Source organism: Coturnix japonica, chromosome 1 (genome assembly GCF_001577835.2).
Source record: "Coturnix japonica isolate 7356 chromosome 1, Coturnix japonica 2.1, whole genome shotgun sequence".
Classification (NCBI taxonomy): Eukaryota; Metazoa; Chordata; class Aves; order Galliformes; family Phasianidae; genus Coturnix; species Coturnix japonica.
Window position 1 is genome coordinate 93,685,904 of NC_029516.1, and position 21,576 is coordinate 93,707,479.

General features: G+C 39.1%; 1 protein-coding gene across 6 annotated transcripts in view; it reads right to left on the minus strand.

The window, feature by feature from the left end:
* Window positions 1–367: 367 nt before the first annotated feature.
* GRIK1 (glutamate ionotropic receptor kainate type subunit 1) overlaps window positions 368–21,576 on the minus strand; it is a 155,806-nt gene continuing 134,597 nt past the window's right edge. For 3 of the 6 annotated variants that reach the window (XM_015881120.2, XM_015881136.2, XM_032448615.1), the window contains 4 exons: window positions 20,108–20,325; window positions 16,067–16,292; window positions 11,492–11,742; window positions 368–859 (listed from right to left, as the gene is read on the minus strand). In XM_015881120.2, coding sequence (XP_015736606.1) covers window positions 704–859; window positions 11,492–11,742; window positions 16,067–16,292; window positions 20,108–20,325 — 851 coding nt within the window. In that variant the 3' untranslated portion in view covers window positions 368–703. Of the gene's footprint in view, window positions 860–8,674; window positions 8,841–11,491; window positions 11,743–16,066; window positions 16,293–20,107; window positions 20,326–21,576 lie in introns of those variants that run through there. The other 3 variants (XM_015881129.2, XM_032448614.1, XR_004309438.1) reach the window with 2 other exon arrangements.

Below are 21,576 nucleotides of genomic sequence, written 5' to 3' on the forward strand. Positions count from 1 at the left end.
ATGTCAGTGTTGTCTGTGTGTTCACTGATCATTACATTTGTGATTTTTGGATTTACCTTTCAAACATCTAGCACCTGGCATTACTAAATTATCTCATCTTAAAACAAATAAGAAAGAGAGAAGATAAGGAAAACCAAGTTAGTCACAGGCAAGAACCTGAAGAGTGTTCTTTACAACTTCAGAGAAAAGAAAGAATAACTCATTCTTTGATGCCTTTGTATTTCATACGTTTTTGTAGTCATTGTTTAGGAGTTACAGGGTTTTATTTTGGTTATCTGGACACCAGTTTCTAAGGAACTGTACTTAGCAGAAATGTTATATTTTCTTCAAAAGAAAATTAAAAAAAAAGAAGATATCACTCCCAGAATATTGGAAAAAAGTTCCCTGTCTCTTGTTTATTTATTTATTTAGAAAGCACATACAGCAATGCATGGGAAGGGGAAGAGAGATGCAAACCAGGTGAGCATACAAATCCATCTCAAAAGAAACAGTGAGACACTTCCCAGATGATTAGTAGCAGTACATCAGTCTATGTGAGCGTTTAAACTGTTGTACCTCTAGATTATAAAAAGAAACCACAGAGAATTTCTGAAGAACAAGGTAAATGTCTATATTTCAGAAATCCCACCACAATCAACTTGTAGGCAGCCAAGTTTTTGTTCTGATTCTGTTCCTGATACTTCCTCCCAGGAGTCTCTCCTCCTCACGCTATGGTTTCTTTCCTCAGTGTCCTTCTCTGGTGGCAAGTAAGGATACTTGTGAATGAAGACTTTGCCTTCGTTCTTGACCTTTTCTTTAACTTCTTCTGATGCTTGAGTGAAATGCCAAGCTCCTCCATTATAGCATTGAAAGAAAGACACTGTTGGGACATAGAAATTGCATTAGACACTTTTCACTGAAGACAGAGTTCAACCATACCCTCTGACTAATTCACGGCTCTTAGAAAAAATGGAGCTCAGCACTTAAAAACAGGATCAGGAAGCTTCTCTGGTGACTTCTGTCAGCTTTGAGCAAATCCCTCATTTCTAACATGACATCTGTAAGTCACTTTTTGTTGTTGTTTGTGGGTTGGTTTTTTTTTTGCCTAACATGGCTTCCACTGAAATCAATGATCAATTTAATTTTGTCTTAACTAAATTTGATGTTAATATTTTTTAAACTCTGCGTGGAATGGTAGGTTTGTGGTGTTCTGTTGACTTCACATAGTAAAACTTACCCTTTTTCGACAGGTAATTTTCCTTCTGACCTTAAAAGAAAAAACATCTGCTTTTTAAAATCACGTGCACCTTAGCCCCACAGAATTGTGAATACCAAAGAAAAGAAAGATTTCTTTGTGGCTTAGTTATGCTCACTAAATTAATAGGTAATTCCAAAATACAGCAATCCTCTCTTTGGAAAGAATCTTTTTCAAATGTTTTGTGTCAAAGAAAGGAGAGAAATTACCACAAGAATGAGGTAGCTGAATAGTTTAGAAAGCAAACAGAAATCCTTTTCCTTTCCACCATCACAATATTAACAAAGACATTTTGGGTAAGTGGAAAAATCTTTTACAATCTTCTGCTGGAATAATTACTTATAACACAAAAGGCACAGAGGCTTTCAATTGAGGTATCTAGCAAGGCAAAAGGTTGTTTCATACAAATGTGTATAGACTGATACATAAAATGAACTGATGGTAGCGGTGTGAAACAAAGCTTTGACCACCTTACCTCCATCATGCTGAATAAATCCCTCTTCCAAAGCCTTTCTAGAACTACAGATTTGCTGAGTTTTAACACATCTGGTTAATTGTGTTATTGTTATTATATATATATATTTATACACTATATTGTTGTATACTGTATACTGCTATTATAATTGATTTATCTTGTCAAATGAGAGCAACAGCACACAGACATGGTTCTTTATATCAAATATAAATTCCCTTCTACCAACGATACCAGTGCAAGGGGAGTAGCCACTAACTCAATGGTGATTTCAGTTACACAGGGTTTTAAAAAGTATAACATAGTATGATTTTGGAAGAGGAGAAAAGGAAGAGAAAATCCAACATTTCTAGTGTCCAGGTATTCCAGAGAAATATTCTCAAATGCAAAAAAGAGTGAGGATAAAGTGGATAAAGGCTAGATCATTTATTTAAAGCTACAAAGGGATTCCTCAGTAGTGAATTCCTCACAGTGTGCTTCTTCCTGTCCAGTATGAACTCTGTGGGTATAGTGTATAGCCCTGATTTTGCAAACGAGCCCAAGATGTTAATGTGTCTGTGGTTGATGGTATATGATCTTGCAGGTGTCAGCACATCCATTTGTGGGATTAACTGCTTGCAAAGATCCCATAAATTGCTATATCTGGAATTTAATGTTTTATCTTTGAGATGTTTAATTTTTGCTCATCTGAAATTCTTAAGTATACATATATCAAAGAACAATACAGTCATGCCTAATCAAAGTATAACAGTCATGGTCCAGGACACTGTGCTACCTTCGTTTCAAATTAAAGTCTGTTAATAGCCAGGTACACCACTGTGCAGGTGTAATTGTCATTTAAATAACCCCTCAGATAATGTAAAATGGGAATTCTAGTGTTACTGGAATTAGAGTCAGTGGTGTCTGTTGAGACCCTCTGCCCTCTGGAAGCAGGAGGTAAAGCAGGTATCTTTTTAATACATAATTGTTTGCATATTGCTTCAGATTTTTTAAAGCATAGCACTGCTTATTTCTAAACTAATAAAAGTATATATTCTAACTAACTAACTTGACATGGATAATTTTTAACTGAGCTTTCAACATCTAGATTACCAAGTGATTCTGGTAATCTAGATGTTGAATTCCATGTCTGGATTCCATGGATAACACGGAAAAGAAAATATTAAATATTTGTAGGAATGACCAGGCTTATTTTTTTACCCCCGTTCTTCTTACCAACCTGAATGTTGTGCATGCTCTTAACAATAGCCATCAATCTCTGCACCATGCATGCAGGGATGATTTCTGCAGAAGAAATCGTACAGTTTACTGCCTTGTTAATACACCTATGATCAAATTTTCCAAACTGATTTGTGTTAGTCAGACAAGGCAATTATTACAATATCTTTTAATTTCATATCACCAAAGTAATCTCATGAAGGTCATTTACATCTGCACGTAGACATTTGCTGACATTATGTATATGAGCTTTCTAGAATCTGACTTCATGACTTGAGAAGCACTCCACTGGTTCCACTTTCAACCTGAAACAATGAGTTAAAGAGATATTGAACTGATCTTTCAAAGATATTCAAATGGTCACAGACGTAATTACAGCCCTGACTGATTTTATGATCATCTCTGCATCTGAAATATTGCCACCTTAAAGAAAACCTATTGGAGGTGGAAAAGAGCATTAAAAGCCTGTGATACACAGGTCCTTTACTACCACCGCCTTCACAGATTGCTTAAGGTTGTCTAAAAGAGATATCTGAGATGACACTCTTAACTTTTGGGTCTGGTTAGTCATTCAGAAGGTCAGAAAGGCAGATAGATATGACAAGAGCTCTTTTGAGTCCTAGGAAAACTGGCTCAACATTCTATTTATCTCAAAGCTCGTTCATGTAATCAGCATACTGAACAAATATTTGAAAACTGGAATTTTAAACCCTGATTTTTAAAGCAGTAGAGAACAGTAACATAAAGCAAATCCAAACTTCACCAGAATGACTTGTGAGTTACTTGAAAATTGTGGACAAAAAACACCATCTGTAGGAACTCCCAAGACAACCCTCTGAACAACACCATGTCTGTAGTAGCCTTTAGAAAAGGTACGATGATGTTCAAATTCCACTTACAAGGGCAAGATACTGTTCTTTTAATCTCATATTTCAAAAGCCAGACCAAAAGAGTTTCTTTAATAAGCTTTGTAGATTGTTGGTGGGTTTTTTGTTTTTTTGTTTTGTTTTGTTTTTGACACATTATTAAGACCACTTTTGAGGTCACTCCAAAAAAGAGAGGAGACTACAGAAAGCAACATATTTAACAACAAAATAATAAGATTAAAGTTATGCTATTAATCGGCTTGACTTTTTCACCCAAGCAGTGCTAAAATGCTACAGTACACAGCTTGTGAAAGTTAAAGGAAATCTTATACAAACAGAATGTATCTGGGGCTCATTTTCGTTTGAGATTCTTCCTCCTTGCCCCTTGGTCACTGCAGCAGGATGAAAAAGCTTGCTCATGAAAATCTCAAATTGTTCCTTATGCTGACATCCAGAAGACTGCTAAGCTATAGGGTAATTATAGCTTCTGAATTTAAAGGATAACATGAAATAAGTTAGATTTCTTAGAAAAAAGAAATAATCTGTAGTCAGACTTTATCAAAGTGTTGCTACCTACACCTGAGGATAAGATCCTTCAATTGTTTTTTTAATACCTTGGGGGAAAAAAAAAAAATCAAATAAGGAAAAGAAAGAAAAACCAACAAACAAAAAGACAATCATTGTGCTACACCTGACAACTGAGAGTTACCAAAATAAAAGGATGTTGGCTAGATTTTATTTGGGAAGAACACCTGACTAGCTCAGCCTTGGAGGAGGAAGTGCTGAAAACAAGGTTTTACTCCTGCTGTGCCTTCCTCAGTGTGAAAAATTCATGGCTGGGACACTGACATATGTCTTCTGCTGAAAGAAAAGTGATTTGTTTTTTCCTAGTGCACTGAAGGAGAAATATCCAAAATAGTTTCTCCTAGGGAGTGAGCTGCTGTTGCAGCGCATTAAGAATGTGTTTGAGTGTTCTGTCACTAATGGCTAATTGCATGAGGAGATCACCAAATGAAGGATTTTAAACTGTCAGAGTCTATTGAACGGTGACTGTCAAAACAGCGTCACAATATTCCATGGACTATTTTAACTGTGTTTCAATTATATAAACTGCTCCTCAGCTTCCTGTTTACACACACACAAACACACACACACACACACATACACACACACAAATCAGTAAAGCTACTTGCTGATCTCAGAAGCCATCAAATGCAAACAGGGATGCTCACTGCAGGCACACCTAGCCACCGTCAGGTTTGGAGGTGGGGGTTAGGTCTGTTAATGGATGGGCTCAAGTTGATGTTTGAAGAAGGAAAAGTTTTTATAGGCCCAATAAATTCACACACACAAAAAAGCTTTTTTGCAAGAACGTCACTGAAATAGGGACTTTTTTTTCTTCTACTCGTTTGTTCCGAAAGAGCTAAAGATATGACTCTTCAAAGCTTTAATCCAAGAGAGATTACAGAGTGACATGAAGCTATGGCAGTACTTTGAGCAAATATCAATCCAGATGCAAAAGCATGATTGGTGTGCTTGTTCTAGCTGTATGGTGCAGGTGTGTTGTTAAGCCACACTGATCCTAGCTCCCTGAAATGGTGATCATATTCACAGAATCAAATTATAGAATCATTTCAGTTGGAAATTATGAACATTATGAACTGGAACACCAACAGCTCCATCAGGTGCTCAGAGACCCATCCAGCCTGACTTTGAGTATCTCCAGGAACACGGCATCCACCACCTCCCTGGGCAACTTGTTCCACTGCCTCAGCACCCTTGCTGTAAAAAACTTCTTCCTTATATTTGATCTAAATCTCCCCTCTTTTAGTTTGAAACCATTTCCCTTTGTTGTAGCACAACACACCCTGTTGAAGAGTCTGTCCCCTTCTTTCTTACAGCCCCCCTTTAGATCCTGAAAGGCTGCTCTCATACTGCCTTTGTTCCTTTCATTCTTCCCCTGTCTCATTCTTTTTCCATCCTCCCACCTGTTTTTTTTTTCCTCATTGGATGGCAGAGCGTGTAATGAGGGCAGCAAATGACACTAAATAAAGGTAGGAGCATTGACCCCAGCCAAACCGACCTGGCAATGGGAAGGGACTAGCTTGTGCATGACCCCATTACTTTCAGAAGCCAGTGATTTCTACGTGTCAAAGAATACGCCTTTTTTTTTTTCTTTTCTTTTCTTTTTTTCTGCAGACACTATTTGAATATTTGGGGAGCTCTGATTGATTAAAATGCAACAAAGGCAAAAAAAAAAAACCCACCCAAACAACTATAAAATGGCACATGGGGTATGTTTATAACCATTTTTTTTCTCCTCAAATAGCTCTGGTTATTCGCTACTGGTACTGCCAAAGCTGACAGTCTGTTGTGGCTCTTCTGTCACAGGCAGAGCTGTTAACTCAATGCTGACACACAAGTGAGAGGGGACATAGTCTGACCGTTGGGTCCCAGGTGCAGTTACAAGGCTGCAAGTGAGGAAAATGCAATTGCAACCATTTGTGAACAGAATATGTTTCTGTGGCCAAAGTTCAAATTGTAACAGTTTTAAAGCGTAGAGTGTTGATAGGTCAAACATTTTTAAAGACTTCAACACTTCTTCCTAAAGCCTGTCACATTCTGCATTCGACTTCTTCCTTGCCATGCACTCCATGAGAAATGCCATGGGCTGTGCCTTCCGTAAACCCCGTTTTTAACCTGAAGACACCTGGCTTTTTCTGTACCCACAGTGAGCCTTGCAAATACTGTGTTTAGAAACACAATTTATTAGTTCCCATCTGACACACCTGCTCTTCACTGCCCTAACTGCTGGCATAACTGCTAAGGAAAAAGTAAAACTTCTAAATAATTTTTTTGCAGTTGGATAGTTAGGGAAAGGAGGAACTGCTTTGTAATTCCCATTGGCAAGCTGAAGGCTGTAAAGTTGCCTCTGGGGACACCTAAACAGGCAAAATGATCACTAACAATGTGACTGTTTCCTTGGCAGATGTGAAAGTGTTTACCCAAAAAGTAACAGAAACTTTCTGGATTCAGCATTCATTTAAACAGTGATTAGGGATGTAGTAAAAGATGCAAACTGATTGATTTCTTGCAAAGAGCAATGATGAAGATAAGCCCATTAGTAGTTTTCCTTCTGCTCTGAGAGTTCAGAGAAGCTGGATTTAATTAGTTTTAAGTTTCTTCAGCTGGGAACTTGCAGACAAGAGTGTTTATTTTTTAAAACCAGGGATATTGAAGACCTTATTCAGGTCTTCACTACTAGGAATGATCACTTTATGAAGAACCTAAGCGTTCAAGGCACTGCTCAAGCAGGTTAAAATTCCTGTTTGAGCAAGAGAGTTTCTTGCAATGTTTGGAGTAGAACAGAAACACTCACTCATGTACTTGAAAGAACACTAGCAGAGAAGAACTACCGTAGTCAAGCCATGAGCACTATGTGACTTCATAAAAAAAAAGAACACCCAAAAACAACTTGAAGCCCACTGCCACTATAAATATTGATGACTAAAAGTTGTAAAATGAATAGAAGTAAAGCACAGTATATTCAGAAGCCAGATACGAGAGAAACAATTCAAGAGGACAGCAGAGCTTTGCTGGAGCATTTTGGTGATTGAGCAGGAAGGCATCCACTCAAACAAGTTTCCTAATTGCAGTAGAGCCCATAAATGGCCCCTCAATAAAACAGATCATTAACTTGTTTGATGAGGAGGAACTGCAGTGTGCAAGAAAACATAAAGTAAGCGTGAGGGGTGGAAAATGAATTGGTGAAACTGAAGGTAAGACAGGATATAATGACATTCAGACATAAGGTAATCAGGTTTTGCAAACTTGGTTGTTTGCAGTGGTTCACGATATCCTGTGAGATGGCATTTCTATATATTTTGTGTATCTATCCCAAATTATTGTCATATATTTTCCTGAGGCAACAACAGATCCAGCCTGTTGTTTCCCTTTGCGGCAGTCCACAGGCAAGCGTAGGAATGAAGGAAATCAAACTGATATCCTTCCAAGGTATAGAAAACATCCAATATGTCTTCCTCTAAAGAAAAAGCCAACACTTTACAGATCAACATAAATCAATATTATTTTTTCTGCCACTTATGTCATAAAACATTTTCCTATATTATAAAGCCTTACAATAGTGAACGTCATGTATTACTCAAGCCAAGTCAACAGAGTTATGCTATGAAAGGTACATATATACTGGGAGTGCCTGAGGGTGCTTTCACTGATTATGTTCTTAAATGTTAATGGTTACATGGCATAAAATTTAACTGATAGATATGATCTTGTGCTATGATAGTTACTTGGAGGCGTTGTCTAATGAATTTTAAATGGATGAATTAAAATTCATTAAATATTGACATTGGAAATAATATATGCCAGCTAAAAATCTCTAGCTGTTTATAATAGGAGTTCAGAAAGTTAATGGAGCCTGCAGGTTATTTTCCGTGGTTTATAGAGAGCTCTCTGGCCCACTTGCTGAATGCTTCACCAGAGACCAAGGAATTTTTTCTCCATGCTTTTACTAATGAGATTGCTATGAGATTACTCAAGTTTGGTTGAAAATGAAAAGGAGGTAAAACAGTATTTCTTACCTGAAAAAAAGTGAATTACCCAATGAAATGACAAAATGGCAGTTGTACCTAGAGACTATTGTATTAAAATCTGCTATAGTCTGTTGCTCTCACTCTTTGCTGTAGGTGTAATTATTTTCTGGGATATGCTTTTAAACTGCCCAAACTTCCAGGACTTTGATGATTTGCATTAGATAAGCTTATCTCCTGCTGAAGCAAAAGGCACTTCGAAGACATTAACTGTGTTTTGGTGAGTACAACCTTTGTCATTAAGTGCACTGTTTAATGCTTTCATTGGACACACCTTTTTTCTTTCCTGACTACACAGTATGAATTGAGGGCTGTGTTCGAATCCCTCTCTCCTCTCGGATTAACTTGCCACAGTCTAACTCCGTAGATAAGGTGGTGCCAGAAGTGGAGTTGGACGGATGGGTTTGCTTACACTGTAGTCCGTAAAAGAAACAAAAGGCCTTGCATGCAAGAAAAAAAAATGGAGAAAATGAATAAATGAGAGAAGTAAAATTAAAAGCAAACATGAGAATGAGATTCAAAAGTTATTTAAATCAAAAGAGACTCTATTTATGGAAACAGAAAAGTCATAGGTTGTATGCAAATCATGCTTTGAATTAGCTTAGTGACAATATATGCTGTGCAGCATTTTCTGTCTAAGCTTCTTATATAACCAGTGTGAAAATAAAACAAAAAGAGACAAACCAGAAAATGACACTGAAATCACCTGAATTTTCTTTCTTTCTTTGAAATTACTGTCACAGAAAAAATCTGTGGTACTCATATATTGTGTTGTCACATTAACATACTTAAAGATTTCCATTATCACAATCAGCAACACATCACTGTGTAACAATAGCAGTTTCACTACATACAGACACTGCATATTTATATATTCATCCCTGAGTATTATGTTATTCATCCAACAAATTCCCAAATAATTTAACAATTTCACATGTTGTACATCTTTAGGTCTATTTTAATTATGTTTTCAAGGGCACATTGCCCTTCCTGGACTCCTGAATTGTTCTAAAATATTCTTCACCACTTCAGTGCTTATACTAAGCATTTTACCTGCAGAACTGCTCCAAAACTTATTTGAATAAAAAACTCCCAAGTCTTTAACTTGATCTCAATATATTCTTTACTCATTTTGTGCTAAAACTGTTCTATAAAGTTTAAGTGGTAACCAGAAAGCTGCAATATGAGCAAAATGCATCCATCCTTTCTCTCTGACTTTCTCCCAAACGTGGACACCTTGATTAATAAGGCCTGAAAAGTTGTCTGCCTGATTTACATCCATTGTTTGTGCACATTGCTTTTAGTGAGGGCTTGATCAGGGGCATGCAGAGAAGTCTGCACAGTCATGAGCTGCCCTCTTCTGCAGGGCACTGTGAAGACTAAGCTCAATCAACAGCTGTGGCATTAGATCCCAGGGACCCACAATAACATCAAGAGTCATTTGGAAAATTAAGATGCCTGGTAGGATTCAGGTCACTTCCTTCTAGCTGAACAGCGGGCATGTACACTTAGCTACTTGTGAACACAAGGAGATACAGGCATAAAACAACAGAATACCCTGAGCTTGAAAGAACCCGCAAGGTACACTGAGTCCAAATCCTGGCTTCATACAGGACCACCTCAAATTCAAACCGTGTGTCTGAGAGGACTGTCCAAAATGGAGGCCATGACTGCTGTCCTGGAGAGCTTGTTCCAGTGCCCAGCCATTCTCTCAGTGAACAGCCCTTTCCTTAATCCTCAACCTGACCCTCCCCTGATTCAGCTCCATGCTTTTTCCTCGTGTCCTATCCACTATCATCAGAGAGAGATCAGTGCCTCAACAACACTGCAGGGTGGTTCATTCCATCAAAAATCCAATGTTTAAAAATGAGGCACACTGTCCTCTCCAGGCCCTCAGCCTCGGCTGTGTGCTTTGACTTAGATGTCAAACCATCTCATGTCTCAGCATCAGCACAGTGTAAACCACAACTCTGAGGTAGAGTTCAAAATGTTCTCCTTCTCTTTCACTCATCCCTTATTTTTCTTGACCTGCTCTTTATGTCATCAGCTTTGTAGGACTACGTCTTGGAGGGAGAGGATGAACTGCTGACTGAAAATCTCTTGCCTTTCCCATCTAAATGAAAACTGAGCTTAAATAACTCTCTTAGAAGTATATGTCTGAAGTTAGGTGATACAAACTGATGACTGCCTCAGAGTCTACCAAGGCTGCAGAGCAACATGACCCTCATTCCTATGAAACATTCTGATAAAGTGAACAGGACAAGAACAGCTTTAGCAGTTGATCCAAATGGGGCTGAACTAGGGTCTAGGACATTGCCAGCACCAGATCAAAACCGGGGAATGTAGTCAGAGTGAAAGTGTTTGTAGACAGCTTAAAAAATAAACTCTGAGTGGCCGTATATATCTTGTTTCTTTTACTGTGCTTGGCATCTCAGCAAATGGGTGTTTACACCCTATTTTAATGATAGATTCTATTTCAAAAGCTTCTGTATTAAATACGTGATTTGTAGACAACATTTCCTTTGTTTCCTCTCTGCATTTTCAAATCATTCATCACACTTCAGTGGAGCTATATCCAGAATTTGTTTGGCTCCATAACCTTACTTTGCTGTGGCATCCATCAGCTTTCAGTAGATTTCCCTGCTTTGAAGTGCATGCTTCAGCACAGAGGGCGTAAACTCCTGACTGGGAAATAAGCGCTTTCTAGAGCAAGAGAAAAATTACACTAGGGATTTGGAAGTACATTCCTGTTGTTACTCAAGAGCTGATGTGAATGCCATTAAAAATAAAATAAAATAAAATAAAATTGTGTTTTATTCCTTTCCAAGGTAATCTGTACTCTAAGTCTTAAAGATAAGCAAAAACAGTTTGAGAAATTAATTGCTCTCGTTCTGCATTGCCATACTAAACAGCACCACTAATTGGACTGTGGATGAGTTTCTTCCCTGTTCTTATTAAGAAATCATTTCTCTGTAGTGCCAGAAACAAATGGTGAGATTTCAGCAATACAAAACCTGCACTCCAGCAAAGAGACATAATGCAGTCACCACAGACCTCAGAAACATCAGCAAGCTGGAAAGGTATGACTTACCTGCTCAATATCACTGTTTTTCCTTGATTTATAAATAAATTCACCAATGGCTACGAACACTGAAAGAACAAGCCCAGCAGCAAGCACTATGAAGATGCCCCCAATATTCTCCACCCCGAGAGCACTGGCTTCTTTGCTGTCCTCTTCAGGGCAGCCGTTGCCTCGCCACCACTTTTCCTTCATCATGTGGAGCTTCCCCTCCTCCTGTAGCTGGAGGATGGCAATGGTGATCTTGTCCCTATAAGGTGATCCTGAAGGAGGAGAGCAAGACTTGTCAGTGCTGATTGCAGCAAAGTAAAGGCAGAGAAAGAGCGCGTCGCTGCTATCTGGAGCAAAACAGCTCCCTTGTTACAAGACTGAATTATTCCAGCTAGAAATTCTTGGGTTCTCTTCAGCTGGAAGAGGACAGAGTACCAACAAGCTGTTGGCATCTGCCCTGGGGACTTGAAAACAGAAGGCTCCTTTGGAGCTGTTATTTGTTTGGAAATTCATGTTGTTTTCTAGGGTCTCCTACTGAGGTTTATTTAAGACTTGGCAGTGGGTTTGCTTGCTAAATAATCCCTCTATATCATGTCTGAATGTTGCTTTAAGCATCCTTTGAGACTTTCTATTTTACATCTCATATTTACTTCAACATCTGTTTATTTTTCCTACTGCATGAAAAATGAGTAACTGTCTAAGGAAACCCGCAGTCAGTCAAATACATTCTATTCTCATTTATAACTTCATATGCCCACAACTCCACTACATCTACCTTAGAGCATATAAGAACACAAGCTGGCCTAGCCCTTTTTTTCCATGATTTGCAAGGCTATTGGCACTTCAATCTGAAAATAGCATCTATTTAATACTTTTATATTTTCAGGCCAACAGCTTGCTAAATGATGCATTTTCAGGCTCAACATCATTAATGGCCTTGTACAGTATCTGGCAAATAGCAGGGTCACATTGGGCAGTTCAATCTGTTTATGATTGCATCTCATGCACTAGTCTAGCTCTCCATCTTACAAAATCTCTGTTGCTTAGGATTCAGTTCAGCCAGTAGCTCTAACAGATGCATAAGTCTGTAGCCTCAAAGCAGGACAAGGGAGAGGTTTGTCCCTCATCCCACATTTGGAGCACAGCGTTGTTAAAAGAAATTACTATCAATTAACCTCTTCAGTGCTGCCAGAAGCTGAAGTCATCAACGATAGCAACAATCCTGTTATTAATTATAAAAGGCAAGCAGAAGTTGTTTTTAGCATTGTGAGGGAGGCTTTTGCTAATATGGCAAGGATTTTATGATAGCAAGCAGAGAGGATTACAAGAAAAGCTGCTTGGCTCTGAAGACATATATGTGCCCCCAACCTTTGTCATGCTGGAATTCCTGCAGTTGGATGCTTTAAGTGTCTGGGCTGAAATACAGCCAGTGTCACCAGTCCCTCATCCATATAGCCAACTGCCATCCTTCCCACTCCTTTAGCTCATTAATGAGACTATTCCCTCTAGCTAGAATTTCACAGTCACATTTTGCCTCAAGTTAAAGTAGTTGCAATTCTTGCCTTCATCAAGATGAACAAAATTCAAGGCAGGAGGTGTGCCCAGAGTGCATGTGGATGTGGACATAGGAAAATCTCACTAAGCACCACTTTTGTGTTTTCATATATCTAAATGGCCTGGGATATTTGGCCTTGGTTTCACTTTTCATTCTTACACTGTTGTGTAGCACACTATTAAAAATAATTGTACCATGAATGCAAGCCCCTCTTTCCATTTCCTTTAGCCTGCAGCACTGTCTGAGGAGAGTCAATGCAAAAAATACAGCAGTTCTCTGTTGTGCCAACACTCAGCTATTTTTCAGTGTGCCCTACTGCCAGCAATAGGACATGCTGTGACCACAGATGCCAAGAGACATGTGTCAGATTATACGAAGTCCATCTGGGAAGCCAGCAATCAGCAGCTACTGCTTTGGATAGCCAGCTCTGAAAGGAAAATACGCCGTCTGTAAGAATAGATGATTTCTATGCATGCTATTAAAGAGCCAAAAATAAGCACAGCAGAAAGTGAAACACGTTCAAAACTGTCTTTACACAGAGAAGTGAATTATTACTACTGAAAACAACAACACCTTCCAGAAGGGAAAGCAAAATTATTTCTACCTTAGGAGAGGTTTGTAGCCCTGATAGCTGGAGTTTGTTATGTTGTAGGTATCATCTATTTTCCCCTGTCTGAAAGAACAGAGCTGTTAGGCAAAGTGAAGCGGCCTGAGTCATGGCACAGGATTTGTGGGGATGCTCATTCTTTCCTGTGATGTTTTTGTTGCCAGCAGGATTATCACAATTCATCTTGAGGGTAGAAGGTACATCTATATTTCTACATGTGCATTTGAAGTTCATCAAGCGTGCCTGGAGTGCTGGATTAGTGGTGTTTTATTGCTGAGCACTAAAACTGCACACAAATCCATCTCAAGACACCTTTGAATATTCAGTATAGCATTTATGGCCACTGAGCTATTATCAACCTACCTCTCAGGACAAGAAATACATCCACATACTTTCTTAGCAATCTCCCAAATAACAGCTTTAGTGTTAGAATTACTCGCATCAGCACTGGCAGTGATACTGGAATTAATACCTATCCTGACATCTGTAATACTGTTGCTTTCTTCAGCTGGATTCCTCCCAAGGTAACATTTTGCATAGGTTTTGCATAGAGGTGTCTCTGGTACAGTCCTGCTTCCATACTGCAGCAAACTCACCACCAACCATCACTGCAGATTTTTCATCAGTCGTGATCTTTGCCAAGAATCTAATGAAAATCCTCCTCCCTGTGACCCAGGGCTCACTAATAAGCATAAACAGAGATGTTTGTTGATCCACCTGAATTTCTGTCTTCCTAGTTCAGCACAATGAAGAACGAGGACAGCTTCTATCTGCAATTTTCTACTTGCAGAGTCGACATTCCCTGAATTCATAGATGAATTGTTTCCTTGGGAACCAAGTGGTGATGGCATTCAGCTCATTCACTGGAAATGCTGGAGTGCAAGGCATGCTTTTGCTGCTACAAACCATAACCATGTGGTGGTAGATTCTCCTGAGGGAGCGAATGCAGACTCAGACTTGCTAAAACTTTGGTGTTAAGGATCACCGATAAGTCTTGTTTTTAGTGCAGCTTCTGCAACATGATTGTTTTGGATGCTCTGAGAGACTGACAGAGGCTTTGGGGTTTATGTGAATATTACGAAGATCTGGACACTTCATCTTGTCAGTGAAATCAACTTTTTAAAAACTTATGAAGTCTGATGACACTGCAATATTCCCAAGTGCTTGGAGGTATCTATTCCCCTGGATTTTGCTGTCTTTCCTTAAGAAAAAAAATCAAGGCGCACTTATCACACAAGAAACATCTTATAAATATATTTCACAGCTGTATTTCCAATGGATGCACTCTCTCTGAGGATTGCCATCTGTTCCAATTATTCCTTCATTGTTCTTGGTTTAAAGTGTGGCAGCTTTATATCTGCAATGAAACTCTTGCCATTTGTTCATCTTTATTTGGGGATATTTTAACATTTGCACAATTTTCCTTAAGGACAGAAGGCCATCCTCATATAGACAGTGGAAAAATATACTTAAAATCTTATCTGTGTGATGTTCTGAGGTGCTCAGTGACACGAAGAATCCCAGTTCAAAGTGCAGTGGTGTTTTTCCTCTCTTATTTATATCTGATCTACCAAGCAACTAATGGACCAAATACTTCACCTATTATAAGCTCCAGTTAATTCCCCTGAAGTCAATAGAGTTGTGTAACTATTAACTGAGTGAGGCAATGTAGAAGTAAGCAGTATGGAGAAGTATCTATCTAATGCAAGAAGAAGATCTGGCTGCTCAGTACCCAATATTCACAAGAAATGAAAATACAAAACAAGCAAGCAACGAGAAAAAAAAACAACACACATTATGTAATTCTCCGCAAATAGAAAAAAGTCTTGTAAAGGACACAGAGTATGCAAAAAAGGTCTGCTGGAAAGAGTTCACAGAGCCTGGGAATCTTAAGCTCTGCTTATCTTGAAACACTGAAGTCTCTGATGCAGAGGCAGAACCTTGCAATTGCTTCTCATTGTTCTTATGTGCAGCCCTCGAGTCTCAAAATAGAACAGAAATTGTTCCCCTTTCATATGTTCTTTCAGATATGTATTCTGGACACACCATTTAATCTTGACCCCTGCCACCTTCCACAGGACTACTTGATTTCACAAAGCAAGTAATGATTCAGTAGTGCAACTTGGACTTAGAACAGAGCAGTGCAGGGAACATCCAGTTTGTCAATGAGGGGATGCTCACTGAGGGCAAGCTGGTTGACTTTGCTCTGCAGATGTTGCCTGCACTGCTCTATTCCTTTCCTTTGTGGCTATAGGGGCTGCTTTCAGATAAGTGGAGGCAAGAGGAGACCTTGTGCCTTAAAGGAGACTCCCAGAGTCTGTTTTGATGAAAATATCTTCTAAAAGAATAGGGCATCATCCAGATAGACATCTACACATCTTTTGAGAACATTGCTGTGTACACTCCACATCACCTGTGCTGGAAAACATCTTACCAATTGGGGTTCCCACACCATAGCCTTTCGAATCAATGAGTCCTCCGATCTGAGTGAGGTTGCAGTTTCTCTGAGTCACATACTCGATGCTGGTGGACTCCATCAGCAGCGCATAGTCCGTTGTGAGCACACGCTGGATTCCCTCATCGTTGTTCTTCACCAGAGCTGTCTGCTGCCTGCTGCTCATGAATGCCCACATCTTCTCATATGTTGATATCTTGGATTTCTAAGGAGGAAAAAACAGGACACAGAATCACACCAGCACCCAAATTACACCTGTAAACATTTCCTCCGCCTCGATGGGCCCTATCTTTTGGCTTGTTGTGAATTATGTCTATAGCATATCTCAAATGAAATAATGGCTTTCCTTCATGCAGACTTTCACACTCACTGTGCTTTATGCCTCTTCTGCTCCCTCTGCAGTGCCAGGAAGTCCATTACTGGCACAACTGCAAAATGCTTTGAAGATTTTTGGGCTAATGCTGTTACATGGATTACAGCAAATAATTACATATAACCCAGCAAATTAGTGCAGCTGGATACTGTTGCACTCAGTATCAGGGTTTCTGCCAGTCAGGGCAAATGTACTCTTCAAAAAGCCTGATGATGAGTAAAGCACTGGCTTTTCTGTATTTATATCATTGCCTAAAAGTCATGTGCTTCAAGGATAAAGCTTGAGAAACAAAGCTGAAGTGGTTTCTAAGCAGAATGTTTCTTTCAGCTTTCCACTGCAATCAGAATTAAGGACCTAATCCTTCTCTCACTTAAGTTTGGGGAATTTTTGCCACTGGCCTCAGTAGGAGTATACACATGGCCTTTAACAATACCCAGTGGCACAGGGAAGAGGGGTGCCAGAAGCCATAGCCACCTCCATGCACTGCTGGACATCCCTTCCTCCCCACTCTGCTCCCTCTTCCGTATGCTAACATGACTGAACCTTGCTATTCCCCTGTGTGCTGTCCAAACCTACTGAGCAGTGTTGCTTATGGTTGATATATCACGTTAGACCTACAGGCTGTCGGGCCATCAGACACTATCTCAAGATAGAATATCCAACCTACACTGAACTATTCTGTGCCACTACCTAGCATGAGCCAGACAGACACAAACAAAATTTTGGTGTAAATATGAGCCCACAGTCCCCTCCATGCATGCATTTCCCCAGTTCTGGTGCAGTATATCCTCATCCCCAATCACAGTCCCTGTCTTTGGTTTGAAGTCATCACAGCTGATTTTAGGCTTACTGTGTTGGAGATCACAAGCACTCATTAAACACTGGTGTCTGGGAGATTCTTGTGCGCAGCTGATTTTCTGGTTATATGAGCTTTAAATGCTAATATGATTTCCTGTGAATTCAATACCTGTGAATTTCACCTACGTTTCAACCAAGACTTTAAGCCACTGGATACCAGTAAGCTTTGAAGATGGTTAAGTGGCTCTTTGCAAGTAGAAGGCATTTGTACTGCTCAGCTGGGAATACTTTTTGAACCTGATGATACATTTATGCAGTAAATTGAATCTGATATTGAATTTACTGGAAAGATGTATTCCTTATTCAGGTAAGTTTGATAGAAAGATCTCAGCTTCTTGACTTAGCAACTTCATTCAACTGGCTTCTCATTGATTTAAGTGGAAAAACGTCTACATATCTGGAGGTGAGACCTGGCAGGACTTGTAATTTGAGATTAACATCTGTTATCACAGAGGTGCAAGAAAGCAATGGAAGATATATAGTATAGATACTTTGGATTTTGCCCAGATTTGTGTAAAGGGCTGTGAAGCTGACTCAGGAGTTCCTTTAAAGCCAAGAGTCTCTTGTCTTCCACAAATAATTTCAATTGCTTTTGTTTTCATGCCCAGCACTACCTGTTTAAAAAGCATAGCCTCTGCAGGAACATTCTTGAAAATTCCTTTTTTCTTTAAGCAAGAGTTTGTCTAGAGAGACTGTTCACAGCTGAGATACAGTCTCTCAATCCTTTATGGCAAAGGGCTCTTTTTCTTAAACAATGCCATAAGGCACACACATAAACCTGTACCCCTGATGTCTCCTTCTGACTATTGGGTTTTACATCCTCCCAGTGCTCTCACTGCCATGTATGTGGCTGCGTGTGTGCTTACTTAGTGCCAGAAACATCTGCAGTATTGTACAAGGGAGGCAAAGTGATGCCCTCGCAGGACATACAGGCTTTCTTTTGCATACATAATTATCTGTTGTATTTATTGTACACATACTGTGAAATTTTTGAACTTTTGGTCAGAGTAAGGAAATCCTAATATCCCGAGAATCATGAAAGTCTTCCTTAATAAAAATAATCACAGTTATTTATATAGCATTGTGTGTGTCTCACTGGCTTACAAGTGAAATGAATTATACTTTCCATGCATCTTTCACTATGTCACCTTCACTCTGCCAGCTTATCTATCTCCATTCTGTACTAAAACTGATGTTCTTTCATTTGGTTTTATGCACACTCATATTTCAGCCACAAGTAAGCTGCCATGTATAGCATATAGATATTTAATCACTTTATTATTTTTAAGAGGCTTGCATACTTTTAAGCCTACATGTTTTACCCTGAAGGATTAGTGGTGCAAAAAAATTAAAAAAAAAATAAATTAAAAAATAATTTTAAAAAATCCTTGTAGAGCTGGAAACAGTTCTCAAAATTTGTTCTAAACTTCTTGTGGTGAAATTACAAGTTATTTCCAATGAAATACTGTGGAAGGAGCAGATTCTGAAGAGTTCTTCCATATGCTGAATTTGACTTCAGAATAGCAACCACAACAGCCATCTTTAGGTGGTGAACAGCTCATATACCCAAGAAATGTCCCAGAGCCTTCCAGGCAGCAGTACTGGCTGTTTCCCACTGCTTTGCATTTGTATGGAGATCCTGTCCTCACCTAATGAAGTTTCCAGGAATATCCTGAGATGGGTTTCCCAGCATGTCTTAAAAGAAATGTCGGTTCATCCTTCCAAGAACTGACTATAACAAGGCTCTGAAAAATACTCTACTTTGTGCATTTCCTGCAGTGCAGAAACATTTATATTCAGCCACATGAGAGCCATTACAAGGGTAGTTCACTCTCAAGAGCTCCACTAGGGATGGCGCTGCTACATAATTGAAATGACCTTGATGAGCATTTCTAGTTTTGAGAAATGACCCAAATACTGATCCTCTCGGAATGTGGAAGTGCTCACATTTTGCCTCATGTAGAAATATAAGGTGTTGTGGTTAAATCAGTGCAGGGGAATACAGGCTGGAGCACTAGGTCTCACAGCACTGGAGCTGAATCTGCTCATGCAGATTCAGGAGTTATTTTGCCCCACATGTTGTTTCACCAGGGTGTCTCATCCTCAAAGGCACTGTATATCTGACTATAAACATCATTCTCAGATGCTACAGTTAAAAGCACTTTATTCAGTGCTTAACTTCCCTGCTGAGACTATTGATGAAGCTGCTAATTAATTCTAATTGTCACAGGATTTTTGTGCATATTTCCTAAATTTATATCTGGTTGACTTTTAAAATTGACATTTCATGAGATTAACCCACTTTGTATCTAATTAATACCAATAGTGCAAAAAAACTAACTAAAAAAAAAACCAAAAACAACCAAATACAACAAAAAAAGAAACGCCAAAAACCAACCATCAATTCATTTGTCTATGAAGCAATTAGCCACATTAAATGATCCTTTACTTACAGATGTGTTTATGTGTGTAAATGGTTATTATATTAATAGTATGCATAATCCTGACCATGGAACATTTTAGGAAAGAGGCAAACCAGCTTGTATTTTGACTATGGGCAGTGTTTTTCCAGCGCAGATGTGACCTTCAGAATCAATCTTAGCCAAGTGTTTGTATGAAGCTGAGATCCTACTGTGAGAAACAACCTGAGGGAGGACATACTCAGGTCCACGGTCTTGCTCCCTTCCGGTTCTCCCATCAAAGGCATGGGATTGTTCCTCACAGCAAAGGTAGCAGGTAATCAGCCATGGGTCAGTTTGACCACTCAGAGTTGGATGACACCATCTTACCTTGAAGAAGGTCATTGTGGATCCATCTCTAACAGCCCCGTATTCTATTTTGGTTTGCTTTGCCAAATCGTCGGCTGAATCAATGGGGGATTCCATCCTTTCCACTGTCAGGAAGGCAGCCAGGTTAGCAGTGTAGGATGAGATGATGATGAGGGTGAAGAACCACCAGATTCCTCCAACTATTCTGGTAGAAAGAGCTTTGGGCATCAGCTCTGATCCTGTTACAATATCACCAAAACAATCACATTAAGATGATGCTGAAAGATGCCTTTTCTGATACCACAGACTATTTTTAGACACAGAATGCTATTATGAGCCATAGTACAATAAAATGATTTAAACAGTAATCTCACAGATGCACATCTAACATTTATAATGGTAACACACTGTGAAGGGGATGTATGCTATGGTACATGACAAATGGAATTATCCTTGGATCTAAACCCCGTTACCTCTCTGAGCTAATGCTCATTGTGCCACTAACCTTGCAACCCAAACAAGTTGTACTAGTATTTTTTATCTGATTCCTGAATTTCTTTTTGCTAGTATACCATAGTCAATACTTTTAAACAGAGATCTTTAGCAGAATGCTGCTCTACTTGCAAGCTGCCTAGGAGAAATGCCTTACAAGAAGAAGCTGCTCTGTGTGCCTTCTGTCCACTTATCTAAGTAGGAACAAGGTGATCAATATGTTTCCAGTGTATGTATGAGCCTGCATGACCCTGAGCTCACTATCCAGCACATATCTTACTACACAAGTGTGATTTACGTTTTAAAATTCAGAGGGTGCATGGAAGTATGCTTTGGATGCACAGGGCAATGCAAAGCTTTGGACACTGTGTTTGACACTAGTTATCCACGAAGAGGCTTTAACAGTTCTGCCTGCTTGTCACACTGGCAAGTATCAAAGTGATCTTCCATAGTCATAAAATCCCCTGGAATAACATGCTCCCAGCTTGAGAGTTAAGTGCCCAAAAATGGCTTCTCAACAGCTCAGACTGAATGTAAGTAAGCAACACAGATATTCAATCATTTTCATGGAAGTTTTGTGTTTGTTTATTTATTTGCTTATTTATCTTGAGACCTCCCCTCTGAACTTAGCTCATTAAATGGGATCTGGGGATCTGGTTTGGCAAAATACTTAGACATCCACATGAATACTTTTCATTTCAATGTCAAGTATCAGCATAATTATTTTATTGATGAAAGATAGACTTAAGAATGCATTCTGACTGTGAACTGAAACGTCAGTATGTAAAACTTTTGATTTAACAAATAGTTATGTTACTGCCAACATCCTGATGTTGCATTCTCTCTCCTGAACTATTTAACGATTTCTGGAAGAAATGTAAGTGGGTTATAGAGAATATTTTCAGACTTTGCAAAAACTGTGAACATGACTTCTGAGGCAAAGACTGAAAGGGTAAGAAGCTTACAAACAGCTAGCAAACGGATTTAACTCAGCTTCA